This window comes from Phasianus colchicus, chromosome Z, assembly GCF_987193195.1.
Source record: "Phasianus colchicus chromosome Z, bPhaCol1.hap1.1, whole genome shotgun sequence".
NCBI classification, from domain to species: Eukaryota; Metazoa; Chordata; class Aves; order Galliformes; family Phasianidae; genus Phasianus; species Phasianus colchicus.
This window is the reverse complement of record NC_143476.1, coordinates 51,545,284-51,567,571: the sequence shown is the minus strand read 5'-3', so window position 1 is coordinate 51,567,571 and position 22,288 is coordinate 51,545,284. Positions and strand designations below refer to the sequence as shown.

General features: G+C 39.0%; 1 protein-coding gene across 4 annotated transcripts in view; it reads left to right on the top strand.

The window, feature by feature from the left end:
- The window catches only part of NTRK2 (neurotrophic receptor tyrosine kinase 2), a 208,961-nt gene that overhangs the window by 162,217 nt on the left and 24,456 nt on the right, over positions 1 to 22,288 (top strand). For all 4 annotated transcript variants that reach the window (XM_090130702.1, XM_090130703.1, XM_090130701.1 and 1 more), the window contains 2 exons: positions 2,849 to 3,021; positions 6,002 to 6,236. In XM_090130702.1, coding sequence (XP_089986828.1) covers positions 2,849 to 3,021; positions 6,002 to 6,236 — 408 coding nt within the window. The remainder of the gene's footprint in view (positions 1 to 2,848; positions 3,022 to 6,001; positions 6,237 to 22,288) is intronic.

Here is a 22,288-nt window from a genome sequence, read left to right as displayed (position 1 = left end):
GCATGGATGCAGCTCTGTGGTGTTGGGGTGGATTGAGGAGCTGGTAGTTTGTGCTTGCTGCACGCAACAGGTCTGCAGGAACCATTTTCTACATGGATGTCTGGGCAAGGACACTTCCCTGCACTATCCAGGGAAGGCTTCTTTTGCCCAAGAGAGCATGCCACTCTTCCTTAGCTGCTGGTCCAGCAGCCTGATGATTGGAAAAGTACTTGTGATTGTATCTCTTTCCCTGCTCAGGATGAACTCCCATTGACTGCTAAGAGTGCTTTGCATGCAGAGCTTTGGCTTACTTGTCAGTAATGGTACTAATGAATATGTCTTTGTTTCTGCCTTGTACTCTTAGGGTTTTATTTTGGTTTGATTTTTTTCCCTTACACTGTGAACAAGCTCAACACATTCCACAGTGTAATTTCCATGTAAATGTTCCTTGCTTATTAATTGTTTCACTTTCCAGTCTCCTCCTAGCCTTTGTCATCTGTCTCTCATGCATTGTGTCTATTCTGTGTGCTGCATGAGATAATTAAAAGGAAATGAGAGGACCTTGCAGTGGAAGGTAACAGAACGTCAGGTTGCCCCTTGGTAGTAGAAACCCTGTGTGAGTTTTACCAGGGCTTTAGACCTTTCTGTATTTTTCTGTTTGACAGAAAATGTGTAATTGCCATGGCAACTGCTCTGTCATATGATAATTTTGCTGTTTCTTTGAGATAAAAAGAGTCTTCTGAAATATACAATATGCCATCCTCACAGGGCAGAGCTGTCAGCATTTTTACTGTCTTTCCATGGAAAGAGTATGCTGGAAACAGTATGAGCCTGTGCTTCTCTATATAATTTTTTTTCCCTACATAGCTATTATTTAAAAATGTTTTTTAATATGAATTGCTTTTTATTTCTCTTGCTGGGAAGAAATCTAGTCCAACACACAATTATATTGCATTATACATGAAACTACCATAGGAGACTCAGTTGACAACAGAATTATTCTCAGTGATTTCATCATATAGCATAAGTTGGACTATGAGTTGGTGCCTGCCTCATGTTGAGACACCATCCTAGAACCTGGAACAATTGTAAGACATTTCAGTTTCATTCCTCATTTGATCTGCATTGATTTTGTGGTGATTATATTTGAGGAGCAAACTTGATATCCATCTTAGATGATACATCTGTTTATGCTAATGTCATAGGTTGTGAAGGTATGGTGATCCAAATCCTTGCATCATTATTAGTAAAATTTGTGGAAGAAGGGTTCTATGCCTGAAGACAGATTAAGCTGATAAACAAGTCCCTCAGGGAAGTGTCATTTGTGGCACAGCAGGCTTCTTTTGCCCCTGGGATCCCCAAAGCCTGAAATTCACAGGAATGGCCCCTGAATCTGACAAATGTCCAGTCCGTTTCCCTTTCACCTTGTCACCTTAGTTGTTCTATTTTGAGACCTATCGTTGCCATTTCAGAAGTAAAGCAAGGGTTTTCTGACAGTTATGTTTTATTCCCTAGTCCCTCATATGCATACATGCATATGTTTAATACTGAAAGAATGGATGTGAATTGTATCTCCTAAAGAAAAACTGTGGAAAAAAAAAAATGAATATAAATAGCAAGAAACTGGGATTGTTGGCATAATGACTGCACAGAATCAACTTAAACTATATCTGTTCTGACGAGCATGGTTTGGTTCATGTTATCTTTATGAAATCAAAATAGAAAACAACGTGGCTGGATAACGAGCAAAAACCATCATAAGTTAAGATAATGATGTTAGTTTTGTCTTACCTTCCTTGGTTTAAAGTGTGCACGTAGTTAAAGTACAGAGGTTCAGAGCCCAACCTTCAGTTTTTGTGAATAATAGATTGTGAACATTGGTAACCTGCTTATGTTCTCATACTGTTTTTAAAATATTGTTTGAAATAATATAGTACAATCCCTGAAGGTAGAGCACAGTGGTGATTTATTGTCAACTATGATTATTCCTAATTTAATTGGTGCCAGAATTTCCTTTTATTTTCATGCATGAAAGTGTTTGCATGCTAGAAGAGATCTGAAACTGCTTATGTGCAGCAGATAAATTATCATTATTTCATTATACAAAGTTTAAGGTACTATTTGAACCAGCATTGATATATGTCATTCAAAATGAAAATATACAGGATTTTGGAGTTCTATAAATAAAAGGGGGAAAAATAAAAATGGACACTGCAGGATTCTTTTTTGCTCCTACTTACTCTCTATCAGTTTGAGATTGATCCTTCAGTTACTTATACATTTGGTTTGTCTTAGTCATGCAAATACATTCACTTAATTTCAGAGGTCTTTGGATATATGATCTGATCTCCCTTCTACAAATCTGACTAATATATAGCCTAATATATAGCACACACAGGGACCAACATCAACAGCAATAATGCCATTGGTACATAAGAAGTCCTACTAAGTATTTTATGCAAGCAAAGCTTTATTGGGAGGAACTTAAAGCAGAGGCAAACACCAACAAGATACTGGGCTTTTGCCTGACTAAATGCTAAAGCATATGAATCAGCTGGGTCCTGGTGTATTTTTTTTATAAGGCTTTTTTTTCCTGTATTTGGAAAAGCAAGACTGTAAGTATTCCTATATCTTCTTACAAACGGTGTTGTTTGGGATGACATGGGGCAGAGGAACAAAAATTGTACTGTACTGCTTTTATTTAAATGCATGCAGACGTCACATCTGCATTCTGAAAATGTTACTAAGAATATAACTCCTCCATCCTTTACACAGCAGTGTCCTTATCTTACCCTTACAGTGCCGTCCCACATGTTCACTGCTTTCTGTGAACATGTCTCCTTCTTTACATTCTCATTTTCTCCACTAGACTTTGAAGGATGCCAGTGACAATGCCCGCAAGGACTTCCACCGTGAGGCAGAGCTGCTGACTAACCTGCAACATGAGCACATCGTCAAGTTCTATGGTGTCTGTGTTGAGGGTGATCCACTCATCATGGTCTTTGAGTACATGAAGCATGGAGATCTGAACAAATTCCTCAGGTAAATTCATCACATGTCGTGCTAGAGAGCCAGAATTAGGCAGTGAAGGAAGCTACTGATATTTAATAACAATTTAACTCTCGTGAAAAATTCAGACACCAAAAAATGCAAATCTGTGTAACATCATTATGTGTACTGTGATATGGAGCTCATTGTTTCCTGGCACATTCAGAAATGCCTCAGCTTAATTCTAAGCCTAAAACTTTCTACTAACGGAACTTGGTAGAAACCAAGCAAGATTGTTTCCAGTATATTTCAGTGTATTCTAAAATATTTGATTATAAAGCTTGTGGTAGGAACTGTTTTCTGGTAGCACTTTGAAAGATCCCACTTAACACCTATCACTAACTGTAGGCATCTAAAAGCTTCAGAAACATATCCTCTTTTCTCTTCCCTCCTCCCATGTAAAACCATGACAGAGTGCCATTAGTCTGTGGCAAGAAAACTGTGAGCCATGAAAACTTCAGTGCAGTGTAAAATGCTAAATCTTGGGCTCTGGAGTACAGCTTTGTTTCATTAAGCTGTTGAAGAATGTACATCATAGATTAAAATTTGGCAGTAAAGGAGTCATAGAAATGTAGATGATACCTAAGGTTCAGAATAATAAGTAACTCATGAATCAGCGAGCTGTGAACACTGGTCTTGTGCATGTGCCATTTCCACCAGTGTGTATTCACTAACATAAAAATAAGAAGTTAAGAGGCAGCTTATGCTCCTACATAAAAATGTTTGCATAAGGGACTGTTCTTTCAAGGTCTTCTATGTCATTTCCATCACAGAGTATCAAAAAATGTTTCGCTCTACTGAGATCTCTTGCGGTAGGGGCACCACCATTTTGGAAAGATGTCCCTTTCATGCACGCTATTGACAAAGCAGTAAAACAATCAAACTAATGTCCCTTTAAATGGGTTCAGGTTTTTTGTCTTACTGAAATTGCTAGTTACTGCTTGTGTCACCATTTTTTTTAGCCTTTGTGAAGTGAGTTTGCTGTCCTTCTAATCAATCCAATGAACAAATAGCCACAGTGTATAAAAGCAAATGACATAAACTAGCATCCTCCCTTACTGGAAGGGCTGCTCGGCCTGGCAGAGAGACCAGATCTTGAACTGGGGATGCAGAGCAAATACTACTTTTCCCAGACTGATTGTCTCTTTGGCAAAGGATTGAAGTGTATTGTGAGAGCAATGTTGGTGCATTTACATTTGTCTGTTTGGACCTCTGCCGTGGATAAGAAGACTGCAGTTTCCAAAGATGCCAGCCCAGTACTTTTTCAGAGCACTGAATTTCCATTAGAGGAAGCCAGATTTGCTGCTGATTCATTGTCATTAGAAGAAATACTTATTCTTTGATATTTTCTGTTGACCTTTTCTTACCTCCTAACTGTCTTAGAATTGTTGTACAGAAAGGTAGTTTAACAGTCAATATATTTCCTCCATTAGGTCTTCACTCTTTCTTTTTTTTTTCTTTTTTTTTTTTTTTTAATTATTAATCAGCCCTGGTCTTTAGAACATAAAATGATTATGCTGGGACAAGCTGTTTAACCTAAGCTGCAATTTGTCATTCCTTTCACATCTGATGCAGCTTGTGCTGCAGATGAGAGGTGAGCGGTACGCGGGCTGTAACAGCCTGTATTTCTTACCCTGCAGCGCCACCAAAGGCTGATGGGAAAAATGAATCTGAAATGTAACCCAAATTAGCCTTGCTGTCTGTGTGAAGCCAAATGCTGTTACAGATCTAGGTCCACAGCCTCGAAGTCATTCCTGCCCAGTGCTTGTTCTGGGCAGTGGACACTAATGTGGATCCAAGGAATGTTATTGGCTGCTGCAGACGCTGAGGAGCACCTCATTTACAGACCACATCACAAATGAAAGAAAAATAGATGGAACGTTAAAAATAATCCAAAAGTTTCATTATATACAGACCAAGGAAGTGAGCGAAAAATGTTGAGCTCTCTCATTTACTGATTTGGAGCTTCATATCTGAGAGCAGTCATTAGGAAAAATCAGCTTGATTAAATGGGTACAATACTTTTTGATAAAAATTTTCTCTGGGTATTTGTAGGAGCCTTCATGTCTTCCTGTTTCCCTTACTCAAGCCAATTCAGTGGCAAGGTACACCCTGTGGCAAAGAAAGTGCAGTTAAGTTCTTTACCTGGTATCAGATGCAATGCCAGCCATGCTACATACCTTCTTTCATTTCTTTCTCACATCTGTCACTCTGCTCTTGAAGTTCTTCCCTTGGGGCAATTTTAATAATGCAATTTCTAATAGGTAATGTCAGATTTTATCTCATAGATTTTGATTAATTTGCAACTCTTTTCCAAACCCCCATGCCCTTCCTTTAGGAATAAATTAAGGTCTCACCTTTATTGATTAGAAAGGTGATTCTCTGAAACTCTCCTCTGGAGGAAGGAAGGACTTCTGAGAGAAAGTTAAAACCGGTTGTAGAATATTTTTCCAAAATAGCTGGGGTGATCTCTTGGAAAGAGTAGTCTGCAGGAATAGAATTAAAAAGGTTTCTGAAAACCCAGAAGGGAAGAATGGATGGAAAGTGTTATTCAGAATACTATAAATTGCACTAAATGAGGTACGTTTGCCTCATTAACTGGCTAGGAATTGGTTAGTGATGTTTATAGTGTGTACAGGAATGCTGATAACTATTTCTTAAAGTTACAAGGATGTAACATGAGAGAGGTTGCTGTTTAAGACAGGGGGTTGTTGCTGTGAACCAATCTGCCTTATGAATAATATATATACCTGTTGTATAATTCTCTTCAAATCACCTGTCTTTCACATAGTGATGGAAAACAGTAAGTGAAAAAAGCCAAGAGAGAAATTCTTGCTGTTTTACCAGTGAATCTGTAACAGTTTTTATTCTTTTACTTGAGTAAGTCAGTTCTCTGTTTTTAGGATCACTAATGTCTTTCACCTCTATATCTCAGAAGTGTCCTGTCATTAAATCAGCTTGTATTTTGGTGCAGGGCACATGGTCCAGATGCAGTACTGATGGCAGAAGGCAACCGACCAGCTGAACTGACGCAGTCCCAGATGCTTCATATTGCCCAGCAGATTGCAGCTGGTATGGTATACCTGGCATCACAGCACTTCGTGCATCGGGACCTTGCTACCCGGAATTGCCTGGTTGGTGAGAACCTACTGGTGAAGATTGGGGATTTTGGGATGTCTAGAGATGTGTACAGCACAGACTACTACAGGGTAAGTGAACTGCTGTGAGTGCTAGCAACTGAGGTCCTGTCAGCTTACCGCAGTGATGTAATTACTATATGGCAAGTCGTGTAGTTGGCAGCATTTGCTGTTTGCTCCCACATGTGTGACTTCATGAATGGAACAGAGGCTATCAGGTTTTCATGGCTTACAGAAGGCAATCTATGACCAAGCTGTTAGCTTGTGAATGCTGGACTTGTCTCCTGTAAGATAAGCTGCTAAGCATCTTTAAGTACATGCTCTATATCTGCTTCTCACATCACTAGTTATCAGTGAATTATTCTTAGATAAAATGAAGGTCTCCTCCTTATCCACTCTAATTGTGCTGGTGTCCATAATAGGACAATGCCACCTCTGTGCCACTGTGTGTGGGATGCCTGAAAGGAGATTGCCTTGATGTCCAGATGATGCTTGACAGGGCAGAGGAAGGTAGACACAAGAAGTGTTTGTTGAGTGTTGTTTTACCTAACAGCTGAGGAATGTCTTCTCTGTTCTTTGTTTCTTCTTTCAAAAGGCAAACATAGTAATTAGTAAACATACAAACCAGATTTCTCTTATATTTTGTTATTTTGGAAACTTGGCACCTCAAGCTACTTGGTGTACTTAAAACAAGCATGATTTCATTTCAGGACTTGGAAAAATATACAGAATTGTAATCACTGGCCCTATTTGTTTTTTCGAGGACATCAGTGAGCACTAGAAAGGCTAGGCTTTCTTGATTTGCATTTGAAGAGTCAACTGTACTTGCTGTGACTGAGGACATGTCTCTGTTCTGTATTTGAGCAAGACTGGATTCACTTACCATCTTCATCATTACACTTAAGAATGAATGCTCAAGCTTAGCAGTAACAGTTTTCAAAAGCCTTGACAGATAAAGGCAGCATTTTTTGAGTGATAAATGTTTTGCTTTGTTTTGAATTCTGAAAAAAAAAAGAGAGAGAGAGAGAGAAAGTAGCTCTTGCCACAGGAAAACTACATGCAGAAAAGGATAGAAGATGGGTAATCCTCTCTGCTTCCTAGAGGCAGCTGAGTTTTGGCACAAGCATGTGATAGTGTACTGAGTGGTGTCTTCTTAACTGCTCATACCTCTGTTAATCCTTGAGTCCTATACATGAGCACTCAAACAAAGCTTCTACCCAATGGAGCAGAAGTTTACAACAAGGGCAGGATTTCATCCTGCCTGAGCCATGTTGTGGAGAAGTTCTAAGTAACCAGGAAGTCATTGAGTGCCTTGCAAAGCATCTCATTCAAGTGAAACACTGTACTGCTTCATTATTGCTTCATTTTCGGAGTCACACTCTTTATTCTTTCTCCCTCATTACTTTGTCAGTCTTCTGAGGCCAAGGGAAGGCTGTTGTTGTCCAGGAAGAAACAGGAGGGTGTGTGATGAGGGTGTTATAACGGATGTGAGATGTTCTAAGTAAGTCAGTTCATTAAGGAAAGAAAACAAAATTGGGAAGAGGTGTTAGTAAAAAGACACAAATGTGGCTGAAGGGAGGATGAGGTAGACAAATGTCAGAGGTGGTGAATGAAAATATAGATTTGTACAGTCATTTGTTTGTCACAGTAAGAAAACCAAGAAGGATCATTTTCTCATCACCTCACTTTTAGTTAGTGTGGAGGAGAGGCAGACCCACAGCCTACTTTGCCACTTTATTTTGCACTGATAAAATCTGGAAGACACAGCTGAGCCTTTGAGGTTCTGAACAGCCCTCCTTGGGCCAGCCATATGTGGGCTAGTCAGAAGCTGAATGATGACTTTTCAGATTATTGCCTAGAAAATTCATCAGTGACTGACCTAAGAAATGAAACCATCAGTGATGACACTGGGACTGCACTGACCAAACATACCTAATTGTTTATACCAAGTCTGTTCTAACTGTTTACACTTAATCATATACACAGAAGCAATTCTTTCCCAACCTTGAGTGATCCATCTAATGCTTACGGGAAAATTTTATACAATTCCAAAAGCTCCATTAGAAATGGTTTGGTGTATGTGTGCATTAATGCACTGGAATCGGTTTACTGGAATCCTACCAACCTATAGTTTGCCTTTGCAAGATAAGGATGGTCACCAATACTTCTTCACCATCAGATTGTTAAAACACTCTTCACTGAATCAACTCAGTTGTTAAAACACACTTCAGGGACAGAGCAAGAGAAGTAACCCTTGGGCTGGGAATGTGTGTGATGTGCAGTGCTAGTTGCACAAGCTTTCCTTTACCTCCTCTCTTCCTTTTTTCCCTTTTATTTTTCATCAGATAGGAATCTCGAGGGTGAAGGGAGCCCTGATATATGTGCTAACATTCAATGAAACAGCAGTAGTTTTCAGAAGTCAGACCAGATGAGCATGGGTACTTGAAGAAATTGCAATGACCTTTTCCTCTCCCACAGTGCCATCCACTCCAGGTCAAACTAATCCAACTGGCAAATAATTAGTTTCATCTGTGTGACAAACAGCTCCAGTGACGCCGCTGCATGTAGTCTTCGTATCACAGTGCACTGTTTCATGGCATTGTTTACTTGCTGATTTTAGGTCTGGGGCTTTGATTTGTTTTGTTGATGTCTGTTTTTTGTTGTTCGGACACGTAACCACCACAAGTCAGATTTTCCCTTCTTTCTCTCTGACACCCAAATAATGTGACTCATCAGCAGCCTTTGTGGCTTAAAGTGCCAACACAGAAATATGGGAAAGGACATTTTACTAGTATATTTTCTTGAACTCTGAGAGAGTACTTCAGGACTTTTCCAGGCATACAGGCCAAGTTTGCAGACACTGCTTAGTATTTAGTCTTAAAATATTTTTCTATTTTTTTCTTATTTTAAACTTTTTTTGTTTTGTTTTTTGTTTTTTAAAGAAAGCAAAAAAAAAAAAAAAAAAGGAAACTCATTTCTCATCAGTACTTGGAAAAACTTAACAGAGATGTGCTTTAAATACCCAGCCTTTTTAGCCAGCTACAAGCTTGAGCCAAGATTTTGCATGAAACTGTGATCTCACAGAACTAAGCAAGAGTTTTGCCATTAACTTCATTAGGATGAGAATTTTGTCCCTCCACATTGTTTTGTCTGTCCAGTGCAGAATAGAAACTCTGATTCTGATTTAGGTTTATGGAACTAAGTTGTGTAATCCCTATCTGGCTATTGTATAACTAACTTGTCTTTATGCAACAGTCCAAGAAGCAGCTGAGAAAATAAGGACTCCATGCCTCCACTTTTCAAACCACACAAGGATCTGTTGGAAGCTAGGAACTATTAGCAAGGTGTCCACCTTCTTTTAGGTCTAACTTGTTCAAAAGGCATGGGGAGGATTAGATGTCTCATTTTAGTTACTTCAACTTCTAGCATGAACGAGGCAGAAGAACCCATAGGACTATGTTTCAGTATGAATTCCAGTGACCTTCTATCTGTTTAATATCTTCAGTGTATCCTATACCATGTATGTTGTTGCCCTTTCACTATTTAAAAAGAGAGAAGCATATAGATTTGTAAGAGACAGCATAAGTTACTGAGTCAAAGCCTTCCACTCTTGCAGAAAGCTATACATTAGGTGTTAAGGGCAAGAAAAGCCACAGGAACATCAGGACTTCCCTAAACCATATGGAAAATTCCAAAACTCATTAATGCTTTTAGCACCAAATCTCATGAAAATTCCAATCTGCCAAGGCAAAAGAGTAAGGTATGTCAAGGGTATCAGCAGTGTGCTAGGCCTTGAAATAGAAAATTTTTTGACAAAAATTTCTGAGGTCCTACAAAGTTGGTCATACCTGACACATAACAGATGGTGACACCAATCTGTTTGTCTGCCTCAGTGAGAATTACCTTCTCTCAAGTAAGCTGCATGATGGTATGACTGCTCAAACCAGCTGTACCCACCTGACTTTACTGGGATTGTGTGATGTCCCTTGGAGCACATCTGGCCCAATATGCTGCTTTGTACATCATCTGTCATCAGTGCCTCAGGACAGTATGGGAATAGAGTTTAAGAGAGACAAAAAATGCAAAAAGGGGTAAAACAAAAAGGAGGAGACCAATGCAAATCCTGAAGAATTTAGTTAAATATGTAAACATGATGCAGCCTGCAGAATGTTGATAAGCTTCTTTTTAGATGTCTCTCAGATTTATCAACAGCAACAGTCTTGTGTCTCTGAAGTTCGAACTTTTGCCTCCTGGAACACTCTTGTCCTGTTATACAGCACTTTCCATCAATTTTCTAAAGGTTGATGTTGAAAATAAGCAGGATATTGCTGCCAAGGCCTTCCCTGGAAGGCTGTTCCACAACTTCATCCTCCTAATGTTTGCAAATTTTCTTCTTAATCAATAGCCTAGATTAACTCATGATCACTATACACCAACTTGATCACATAATTCTCCAATAGAGAAAATTCTTCTCCTTTCCAAGCTTTAACATCTCAATTGTATTTAGATGAAGTAATCCTGTTCCATCTTGGAAGGTTAAACAATGCACACTGTGTCAGGAGAAAACATTCTTCATTTTACTTCTTCTAGAAGCCTCCTCCCCCCATCTTTCAGCATGTGAAAATGTCTCTTTCTGGTTCAGACACCATAAAACTATGAGTATTATTTTCCAAGTAAGGTTTTGCATGTTCTTGGATCAGAGGTATTTCCCTGTCTCTAATGAAAATGCACTGTATGGTACATCCTAAACTCACATAGCCTGTGTCTTATTGGCACACAGTCACTGTATTGTCAAACAGTGCTCTGGGCCACTCTTATGTTCTACAGCTTCCAAATGAAGAACATCCTCTTTCCTGAGGTTTTTGGTTTCAGTCCCTAAGTGAGTGACTTTACAGTTCATGCTGGCACATTTTGTTCCTCTGGTGGTTAAGAAAGACTGCTGTCTCTCATTTATTTTTAGATTCTTTGGGGGCTGCTTTTTATTTAATTCTTTTAAAACTAAAATTCAGGTCTTTTCTAATTTGGTGTTGAGTAAAGAACTAGAGAAACAGAGTCACAGGACCAAAAAATAAACTGCTGAGGGAGTGAGAAAGATTTGTAAGTAAATTTTCTAGATCACTGTGGCTCTATTTCTTAATGTTTTATTTCTTGATCACTTCTATTTAATGTTAAATGAATATTTTGGAAAAGGATATCTGTTCTAAACATAGAGATCACATGCACTTTTAGTTAAGATGTGAGAAGCTACTATGTTTCTTAGCCTCCCAGGAAGACTTCCAAAAAACCTAAAAATTACACAATTTGGTATTCTAAACTGACTTTAAAAATACACGGCTTCCAGACCTTCCATCTACACAGAAAGGTCAAAAACTCTTTTTAGGTAACTTCTTGACCCTGGGAGTATTACAGCCCCTGGCAAGTAAGCACAATTTTGATCTCTGCTGTCACTCAGTCAGTCACTGAAGCCAGTGAAGTAAGATTAGTATTAGAGTACTGAAATGGTGAGAAGCATTTGCATGCTAGGCACAGTTCTTCCTTCGCATGTGAGCTTAATGCTTAATATTGTGAAATGCTGTATTTCTGGCAACTGCATAATATATTTTTCTGGTGACTCTCTATATGAAACACTTGCTAAAAGATAATGCTAGTAAAATAATCACCAGAGTGATTTCACTTAAGCTATTTCCAGTTCCAAATGACTATTTACAAAGAAAATTAATGCATGACAGCAAGAAACTAAAAAAAGAAAAGGCTGGTTCATCATTATTTGGGCTATAACTAGCCAGGCAAGCACCACCATACAAATGTTTACAGTGAGGAAGAAGTGTTTGTCTATTCTGAAAGGGCAGCAACAGCAAACACCTGCAGGTCTCAGCTGTCACTACAGAGCTGAATACCTGCGTGTGGGAGTTTGAAGGAGGCTGCACTAAAGAAAACAAGAAAGAGTTACTGAGAAGTCAAGCAGCTTGTCAAGGCATCCTCGTAGGTGTGTGTATTGAATTGTCACTGTTTGAAGGCACAGTTTGAAGGCTTTTTATTAGCTGCTATTTTTGCATCCATTGCTCAAAAGGAAATTATCTGCTTCCCTACATGGACTTTTCAGCTTTCCTCCTCCGTCAGAGGCTCATTGCATCATGTGTAGTGCTGGGGAGGACAGAGGGTTCCAGCAGCCCTCGAGGACGTGCACAGATGATTTCATGCAACTAGAAACAATAAAGGAAATAATGGGCCAGCTACAGAGACGTAAATCTGAACTAGTTCCCTTCAAGTCAGTGCAGTAACTTTAATTTAGACTAAAATAACTGCGAGCAGATTTGTGCATAAAAGTCACCACTATGTCTGCATTTATAAGTTTGTATACATCAGGATGTCTCAATTGAGGTGTTAGCAAAATGGCAAGGCCTATTGCTCACTGTCCATACCAAATTATGCTCTTTACTGAGCTTGCTTTTACACATCCCCGACTGTTGGTGCTTGTCCTTGAGTAGGAGTTTCCTGACCCATTCAATTCTGCAGAGATGCCAAATTTAGCGTTGTTCCAAGCAAGTGTAGTTCCCTTGTGTTTTTTGTTTGCTTGTTTGTTTGTTTTGTTTGTTGTTGTTGTTAATTTTTGTTCTCGTCATAATAGATGCAGTCACTTCCCATTAGAGTTGTCTTTCTTCACACAAGGTTCATTGATCTTCCTGATAGTCCTGTTTCTATCTATTTTCGCCTACACTACAGGAGTGTCTAGGAAAGTTTTCCACACCAGTGCTAGGAGAAGAGGCATCAGATATCCACCATACCTGTAGTTTGGTGCGTTTAACAGCACGTTCTTACTAACCTTCATCTTGCAGCATTAATGGCAAGATATAGAAAGTGAGGTTTTTAACTAGGAAATTGTAGCATATTTTTATTTTGCCATGTTTAAGACCCCTTTCACATGAAATGCACAACTGGGAAACCTCCACTGCTCATGGGGCACACTGTCCTTTGCTCTGTGAGTTCAAAGCATGTGGAGATGACAAAACCAGGGAAGAACAATGAGAAAGCTGAAAAATGGTTGAAAGAAAAGCAGAGCAGAGTGCACTCACTTCTGTGACCAGTTACTTGATTAGTCACTGAATTTTGTTTTTGCTTGTTCCTTTGGAAATCTGCCCCTGACAGACATGGTTATCTTGCAGGATATTGAGAAATAAAAACTGGTTCAGCTTCAGAAGAGATGTTCAGGAACAAAGCAGTACCTGGAAATATTCCCCATGAGATGCAGAAATTCTGTTGACCAACGCTATTGTTAAACATTCTGAGAGCTGTGTCAGTCAAAAACTGAACCAAAGTCTTTAGAAATTGTCAGTGGAAAACTTCCCCCTCTTTACTTCTTTTAAAAACTTGGAGAACTTACTCTTTGGTCCCACTTTGATTGTAAAGATATTACAGTTTTCAAATGGATGGAAATTCAGTTCATGTCGACGCTGCTTTTAAAGCATTTTAATTCTGTGGATTGCGGGAGGATTGCTCCTGGTGTATGCGGGAGGTAAGAGCCTTAGGATCCATATGCATGCCTATAGAATAGCAGGAAGTTTACACAGTCAGCAGCACTGGTGGCTGACACAAGCTTTTCTGTTAAGGAGCTCTTAGTGCAGATGCTCATTAACTTTAAAAGTCCTTTTAAAATTATATATACAAAACTGAATCATTCTTAAAAATAACCACACATATGGATATAAATTGCAGGAAAGCAGTGATTCACATATTGAAATTAGCTTTCCAAACTGCAATTTGGAAAGCTTTAGAGAACTCTGATCGAAAGTCGCCTCATTTCACTAAGTAGCAGCACAGCCCCCATAAAGCCGTCTTTGCAGGTGCTGGAATGATTTGGCTACTGCTGAGACATTTAGCACATCAGAGGGCCATGTCCTTAATCTCAATCCTGTTCACAATTTGCTGGATTGCAGTTCAGTGGCTGCTGGGAGCTTTTCCCTATGGTTTCACTAGAGACAGTTTTTAGTCCAGGGTTTTTGAAAGAGAGTTTGCAGGCAGCATTTTTGAGAGAATGGATGCAAAACAAGACGAGAACTGATGAAGTGAATTTGATAGCTTTGCTTCGTGGACCAGGTCCTCGTGCAGACTACTAATGTCATTTTGCGACTGTGGCGAGAAAGCAATTGTAAATATCTGGATAAAATAGATACTGTACTGCAGTGCTACAGACCATCACTTTTGGCAGAAAATCTGCAAAGCAAATGACAGAACTCCAAAGGTTAGCAGCTGAAGCTGTTGACTTTGATGTGTGATGCACACAGTGTGAGCAAAAGAAGATGTGGGAACAAAATGAGAAAAAAAAAAGTTCTCTGGGAACACTGTGAGCACAGTCAGAAACTGGAGCGGCAGCTCCCGGTCGAGCAGAGCACAGAGCTCCACGCGCGGCTACCCCGCCGGCCGTGGGGCGGCGCGGAAAGGCCACCCAGGGGGAGCAGCGCTCAGCCGGGTCCTCTTTGAAGGCTGCTCCCAGATCCAGTCCCAGGAGACTCTTTGCAAGCTTCCAGCTGGAAGGTTTTCTTATGCTAATAGGCTTCCTCCTTGCAGTAAGGGGAGAAGTTGCTAGGCAGTTCTAAACGTGCATTTTTTGCCTGAGACCAGAGGACAATTGGCACTCTTTTGGCTCACAAAACTCAGGAAGCATAAAAAAGAAGACTTCGATAATTATTCTGAAATACTGTCTGTAACAGGAGGGACTGAGAAGATGAGAGGGCAGCATCGACTAATAATAAAGTGGAGTCTGCAAATATGACTCTTAGTTTGGTACATGCAAAGGAAAGAGCTGCTGATGGTGACTGGAAATGGTGAAAAAAAGGAAGCAGCTGCAGCATTGCAGGTTGCTGAGGTCTTACCTTCTGGATCCTTTTGCCATCTGATGGAGCACCTGCATGTGTTCACTCCAATACAGGGGGTGAAGAGAAATCATTTTCGGTAACTTGGGTCAATATGAGCCTGGTGGCATCAGTGACAGAGCACAGTGTGAGCACGTTGTACAAGAACTGCTCCGAAAGTAACGCCTATGTTGTTTTGATGGTATGGTGGTAGAGGTTGAACCTTTCCACCCATATTATGTTACGCGTTGTTGTTGTGTGGCAGATGGCAGCAGAGAAGCAATCTGACAGAATGGCATTTGACTGGAAGTGAAGGTGTGCCATTGAATTCCTCAGTGCAGAAAAAATGGCACCCATTGACATTCACTGACGCTTGCTGAATGTTTTGAGAGACCAAACAGTGGACGTGAGCACAGTGAGGCAGTGGGTGGTGCATTACAACAGTGACAAGGGCTGATAAATAGTGTTTCGTTTATTTCATGTCCACTTGCTTGGAAATAAATAGGAAACATTACTTTCAGAGTGACCTATCTAGATCACTTATATAGTTGTAACCCATATGCCTTTCTGAAGCCTGTTTAATATCAGAGATCACGAAGAGTACTGAAGTTTTTGACAAGTTGTCAGGACTGCTCCCAGGCTTGCCAAAAGGTGAGAACCTCAGAACTGAGATGATTTTGCATCTGTCAGGCTCAGGAACTTGTACTTAAACTTCAGCTATTACTTGTCTTTGCATTAATGTAGTCTTATAAAAGGAGCCAAAACTCTTACAAAATACAGTCAAGTTTCTAGCTGTAGCAGAAATGAAGTCCTGATTTAAGGTGATGAGGGAAAATGCATCTGATATCAAGGGCAGAATGAAACAAAAATTGGTGATGCTCACGGTGTCTCAAATGCTTCTGTTTCCATCAGATGGGTAAATAAATCTACAGAAGAAAAAAACTGCATCAGTGGGAAGTAAGTTTTTTTGTTTCCAGTGCAGAGCAATGCTTTTAAGAAATGTATCTACTTTAATACTTAGGAGTTTACTTTTAGTGGTTGCTATCTGTATGAGGGTTGCTCCTATTTTGTTGCACTGGCCCAGAACATCAGAGGTGGATGTTGGTGTTACGATAGCAGAGGCTGAGTCATCCCACCCAATATTACAGGCTGAAAATGTTTGGAAGTGCCAGTGGTGAAGTAACACCCAGCACAAACAAGACTAGCTCAAGGTAGAAGTGGTTGCGCTCTGGGAAAAACTTAACAGATAGTCACCTGTAATACCTGGGAAGAGGTCCTGATGTCTCATGAAACTCTTCTTCAGTTTCCTCTATTAGATAGTTGTATTCAAGTTTGTCTCCACAGCTATGCGTCCTGGATGTGAAAATAAAATGTATTAAGAAAACACTTAGAGATAAAGGAACCTTAATAGTGAGGTGGTTTTAGCCACAAAATATATATTTTTTTCAGTTACTACTGAAAATGAATATGATCTAAGCTGCTAGTTTTGTAATGCATGCAATTTTTATGGAGGACAGAAAGACTATAATGCATATTCAGAGACTGAAAACTTGTCCAGCTCCAGTTCAGTGCAAAAATTGGAAGTGAAATCACGAGGAACAGGATTTTTACCTTTATGATTATTAATTGAAAATTTTTAATGACATTGGATCTGTTTTCATTTGTTTGTTCAGTGCAGTATTGAAAAAGGGAAAAAAAATCACGTCAGCCCAAGCATGCCACAATGTGAAGCAAACCACTGTTATGCTGGAAATTTAGGGGATATTGCTTGATTTGCTGGATTTTGTTTTTTTCTTTTATTTTTTATGCCTTTAAAAAAATATATTTTATTTTGTTCCCCCCCGCCCCCCCCCCCACGTTGATATATAAAATATGACTGAATCTTATTCTTCCCTAGGAGATGTTTTTGTAACACCATTTAGTCCACTCAAAGGTAGGTGTGCAAAGGGACTCTTTCAAATTATTTTACGACCTGCAAGACTGTGCTTCAATAAGTCTGGATTTAATGAGATTTAATGTTATATTCAGAAAGGATGAAATCCTGTCATGGCAGAGAGCTTGCTCTTGTTTTCATTTCCTTCTTCTTCTTTTTTTTTTTTTTTTTTCATGGTGATAGAATGTTAGGAAGATAAAGAAAGAATTGTTCATTAAAAATATTGCCAGATATTCCTTGATAACACATCAATCTTGCAGTTGTTTCACTGCCAGTATAAATATATAGCCAAAAAAAAAAAAAAGGCAACTTGAATGACAGACATGACAATTACAAATCATTTGCCATATTGTTTTTGTCATCTGTATTTCTTGTACTCTTGCCTCAGCCCAATCCCACAAAATAAAAATATGATGTTACCTAGAGAAAATTGATTCCTCCCCAATTGATTTACCAGATGCCTGTCACCCCCAAGTCACTTTGAAAGGAAAACTGATGGACAAGGATTTTTGCAAGTTACTGCTTTGCATATAGTCCCTTTACAGCTGATTATGCTGCCAATGTTATTTTCTGATGGTGAGATTTAGTGCAGCATAGCTGACTGGCAGAATCCCTATTGGAGATTTTACTTGCTTGTGAGCTAAGTGAAGGGCAGAGTCCTGCATTCTTGGCACTCTGTTATACTCATGAGCTGATTGTTTTTTGGATTCAGCAAGCAGTGTTTTAAATCATCTGTAGGGAAACAAGACACAGGGAAAAAAAAGAGATCAGAATAGAGCTGAATACTTCATGTCATAATTTTGGCAGTGTGTCTTGTCTACTGCACTGAACGCACCGATAAAAAATGAGATTTTGCAGTTTTCAGTTGAATGATTTTTCCCTGTTCCTTGAATATCCTCCGATATTCTAGGACTGGTGTTTCATGGCATATCAAACTCTTTTAGATAAAAGAATCTACAATTGACTAGGAAATTGTGTAGGAAAAACAAGTATGTTAAGATAAAGTTCAGTTGCCAATGCACAGCCAGTGGAATTTGCCTGTCGGTGGAAAGCCAACGGATACTACTCGAATCTGCAACATGAAGCTTACAAGTGGAGATATACAGTCCTAACACTGCAATTTTTTTGCAGAAGGGGATTCTGTTGAAAGTGATTGTAAGACCTATGTTGCATAAATCCTTCCTGTTTGCATAGACACGCCATAGTGATTTTTTTACATCAATCATGCCTGGAGGAACATACAGTTTTGAACAACAAATGTTTCCATGGCAGTTTGGAGAGGGACTAAATGGTGGTTTTGGTGCTAAGCCAGATTATATATGCTTCTCTGTTATGCAATATTAACCTTCTTGTTTTCTGTTTTGATCAGTATTGGTTAGTAGAATAAAACACAAAATAGAATAGGAAGAATTTGAAGGCTGCACAGGACAAAGTTGTACTGCATGCAGTAAGAAGACTTTCAGATATGGCTTTAAGTATAAGTAAATTTGCATAAACTGGGAAATAAAACAGAGTTTTACAATAAGATTTATACAGCTCCACTGTACAGCCTAAGAGTGAAGGTATGCCTTCTCTGCAGACATCACTAGCTCTAAAATTGTGACATGCTTGATGCAGATTGCAAGACCAGTCAAAAGCAGAGTGAATACTCCTTTCCTGGGATGTACACTTTCACACCTATGGACAAAGCAGCTTTAAAGTTGGCATGTGTTTGTATGTGCTCAGTCTTGTCATTAGGGACATAGAGAACTGCATTATATTAATCAACACGATCAAAAAATGAATTTTTATTTCCTAGTTATTCTTTTTAATCTGCCAATATTTTTCAACACCTTAATTGTTACTTTTCAGGACAAAAAGGACCAAAGCAAGAGAATGAAAAGGGAATCAATCTAAATCTGTTTAACCTTCTGCTTATGAAGTAGGCAATTACTTTGCATCTGTACTTTTTGTTTTGTTTTGTTTTATCATAAGTGAACCTTAAAGGGGTAGTGATGGACTTTAAAACTGAGATCTTCATAATTCCTAACCATGAAATAATTGTAATCTCAGACTTTGGGAAGTTTGTTTACTTACTGGTCTACTGCAGCTTCAGAAGTTCAACTCTGGAAAATGGAGGGTACTGGTTTTTAGGGGCAGCTTATGAAGTGGTGAAATGGAGATTTGCTTTAATACAAGTACAAAAAGTAGTTGGAATTTGTGTCCTTAAACCAGAAAAGTAGTAGGAAGCAGTAAGTTGCAGAACTTTTTGTGATTTCACATCTGAAAGGATGCTGGAAGTAAGGAATAACATTCAAGCAGGAAAGAATAATAGGGAAAGCAAGCTAGGTCCTACTGGGATACAGTGAAAAATGCCAAAAAGCATTTGGAAGTCACTTTGAAAATGATATTAAAATAAACAAGAGAAGATCCCTGGCTGTTTAAATGTGAAGAGAATGAGGGAAAGTGAAACTGCTATAGACGATGATGCAGAAATAAGAGTTAATTTGGCTTGGAAGCAAAATTGATTTTTAACATCAGGTCTTGACAAGACAGAGATGAATGCAAAGATATAGGCAAAGTGTTTAATGGATTTGGAATATGAAAGCTAAACCTGGAGCAAGTGTAGAGGAAAGATCCTACAGAAATGATGAAAATGGAGAATCTGTTCTATAACAGTAAACTAAGAGTTCAGGAAACAATTTAAGCAGTGTAATCCACCACTGCTGGCCAGAGAGATGGTCCAGCTCTTTTGCTTGTCTCAACAAATAATTCCTGCATCATTCTCTTTTTTGCATTAGTACAAGTGTTTCTGCAGCCAAGCTGTGATAATGATATATTCCAACTGAAAAACAGGCATTTTTTCCTAGTTGTCAAGAGGACAGAATACTTCCCCAAACTGAAGTATCAAGACTCTCCCACTGAAAATATTTTCTGGAGAGGTGTCTAGGAGAACTGTGCTATAGAACTGTATCATAAGGTAGATAAACATCAGGGAACAGCAGCAACAAAAAAAAGTATTTCAAGGACAATGTTTACAAAGGAAAAAATGAGCGTACACTGGTTATGAGAGAATGTAAGCAGGAGATTAGCATTTAAATAGTAACCATTGAAGAAATGGTCTCTGAGATACTGTTCTGCTATATAGCAACTTCAGGTAATGGTATTTTTGTTTCACTCCAAGTTTCCCTGCATGACCTAGAATAGAATGTATTACTTTAGAAAGGGGCAGATGTGTTTTGCCTTAGAGTTCTCTTAATGTTTTCATTCTTTCTTCTGTTGCTGAATATGGGGCAGGGTTGGACAGCACTGAGATCAATTATTTGATTTTCAGTAGGTATCTGTGTGTGTTGATCTAGTCTTGCTCTTCATTACGAGAAGCGAGAACCCTGAGTGGCAGGAAGCACAAGTACCAAGGTGGCAGTGGAGCTTTTGTTTCACATTTAAATCCCAGAGAATATCTCTCTGCAGCTATAATTTTAATTATATAGGATGATCCCTTTCCTTTTACAGAGAGACTACTCAGAATTTAAAAGGAGTCTGAAGACTTCTGGGGACAGGCAGGTTAAATTATAGTTATTACCAGGCAGCTATTTAAAGATTACTACCCTCTGAATAGCAAATCTCCCACCTCCATGAAACACAAACAAAACAAAAAATTTGCTTGTCCTTCTAGAATTTTTCCAGTGTTCAGCATGTAACTTGCAGTTTCCAGCCTTCACCTCAATGTTCTCTTTTGCTGCATAAAAAAATGCTCATCAGTGCAGTTTCCAGTGTGTTATACTGAGGTACTGGAAATAATAGACAGAAATAAATATTTGTTTTTAGTAGATTTTTACTTGTAAACACTAAAATTTGTTCCTTCATGTGCATGGGTATGGTGTAGACACCTAGATCTGTGCATCATTCTTTTCATGGTGGTGGGCTGCTGAACGCTTGCTGATGTGAAGTGTCCACCTGTGCTTCTCCAGTGCACTGCTTAGGGTTGGGCTTGTGTGACTGCTCAGACCATTTCAGAACGCTTCTGGGAAAAACCCGACTCCTATATCAGGAGGGAAAGTTAACTATCTTCCCTTCCATCACAGCTCTCCTGTTGTATTCCTACCAAAGCAGCTTATCCTTCTCCTGAGGATCCCACATGTAGCAAAATGAGATGTATGCCTTCTTTCTTACAGAAGTCACGAAAGAAAGAGACAACGTGATTGGGTTTATGTTGTGTAATCACTGTGCCAACACTTGCTCTCAGTGCTGATCCATTCTACATTATAGCAGTTCGGAGATAGCCTGGTCACTATCATATCTGAGGAACCAGCTAGCTCTCCTGTTGATCTGAGTCATCCTACTGCTGAACTATTGTGTTTGCATAAAGTTAGATGTGGAAGAAGTTAAGCAGGTGGACACACACTGAGTTATGAGATTAAGTAGAAATATTAAAAAGTTCCCTCATTTCCTGAGCACAGTCCAGCAAATATTCAGAATTAAACATAGATCCTGTCAAACAATATTATGTAGTCATGTAATTAAAATGATTCAGCCTTTCAAAAAAGTGACTGGACCTGTTCTTAAGTGTAAATTTCATTTGCTTGTAACTATCTGTTCCCTCTTCCAAAGTGATACTGGAAAGGGAAGATTCTGAAGAGTATTTTTTCTGCGCATTGTCTTCATCTTAGAACCCAAGTTTAGCTCAGGGAAATGAGGAGTTAAGATATGGTTTCTGGGTTGACTACAAAAAAGTTCCAAGATGTTGCCCGGACCGAACTGTTGCAGAATGAAAATACCAAGCAATGCCTTAAGCACGCATTTATTTCTTACAGATGCTTCACTGATTGACTGTAAAAATTAGAGTTTTATTTTGTTATATTTTTTCCTAGGTACTAAGCTATGAAAGTATTTCATTTTCCGAACTCAAAAATCCTAAACCCTTAACTAATTGTTTTCTATATCATTGTTCAATATAAGAATCATGGGAATCATGAGAATACAGGACAAAGTCTACCTACCCTAGTAACTCTGTCTATGACATCGTTGTAGATATGTTATTTAGGGAAAGTATGTTAGTCCAAGCTGTTTTTGTGAGCATTTTCTTACACTGTTTCCCAATCCAGAGCCCACAGTGTGCTCTCACAGCCCAGAAAGCCAAATGTATCATGGGCTACATCAACAGAAATCATGGCCAGCAGGGATTAGGGCTAGGGATGTTAGGTACATTCCTTCCAGTTCCTATCTGTTTATGGTCATTTTTGTTCTCCTTTTCTGTGTCTTTCCAAATACTTGCATTCTTTCTGTGCTGCAGAGACCAGAACTGCTCACAGCTGAATTACATCTCATACCTGTGTTGATGATGCTCAGATGTCTGCTGCTTA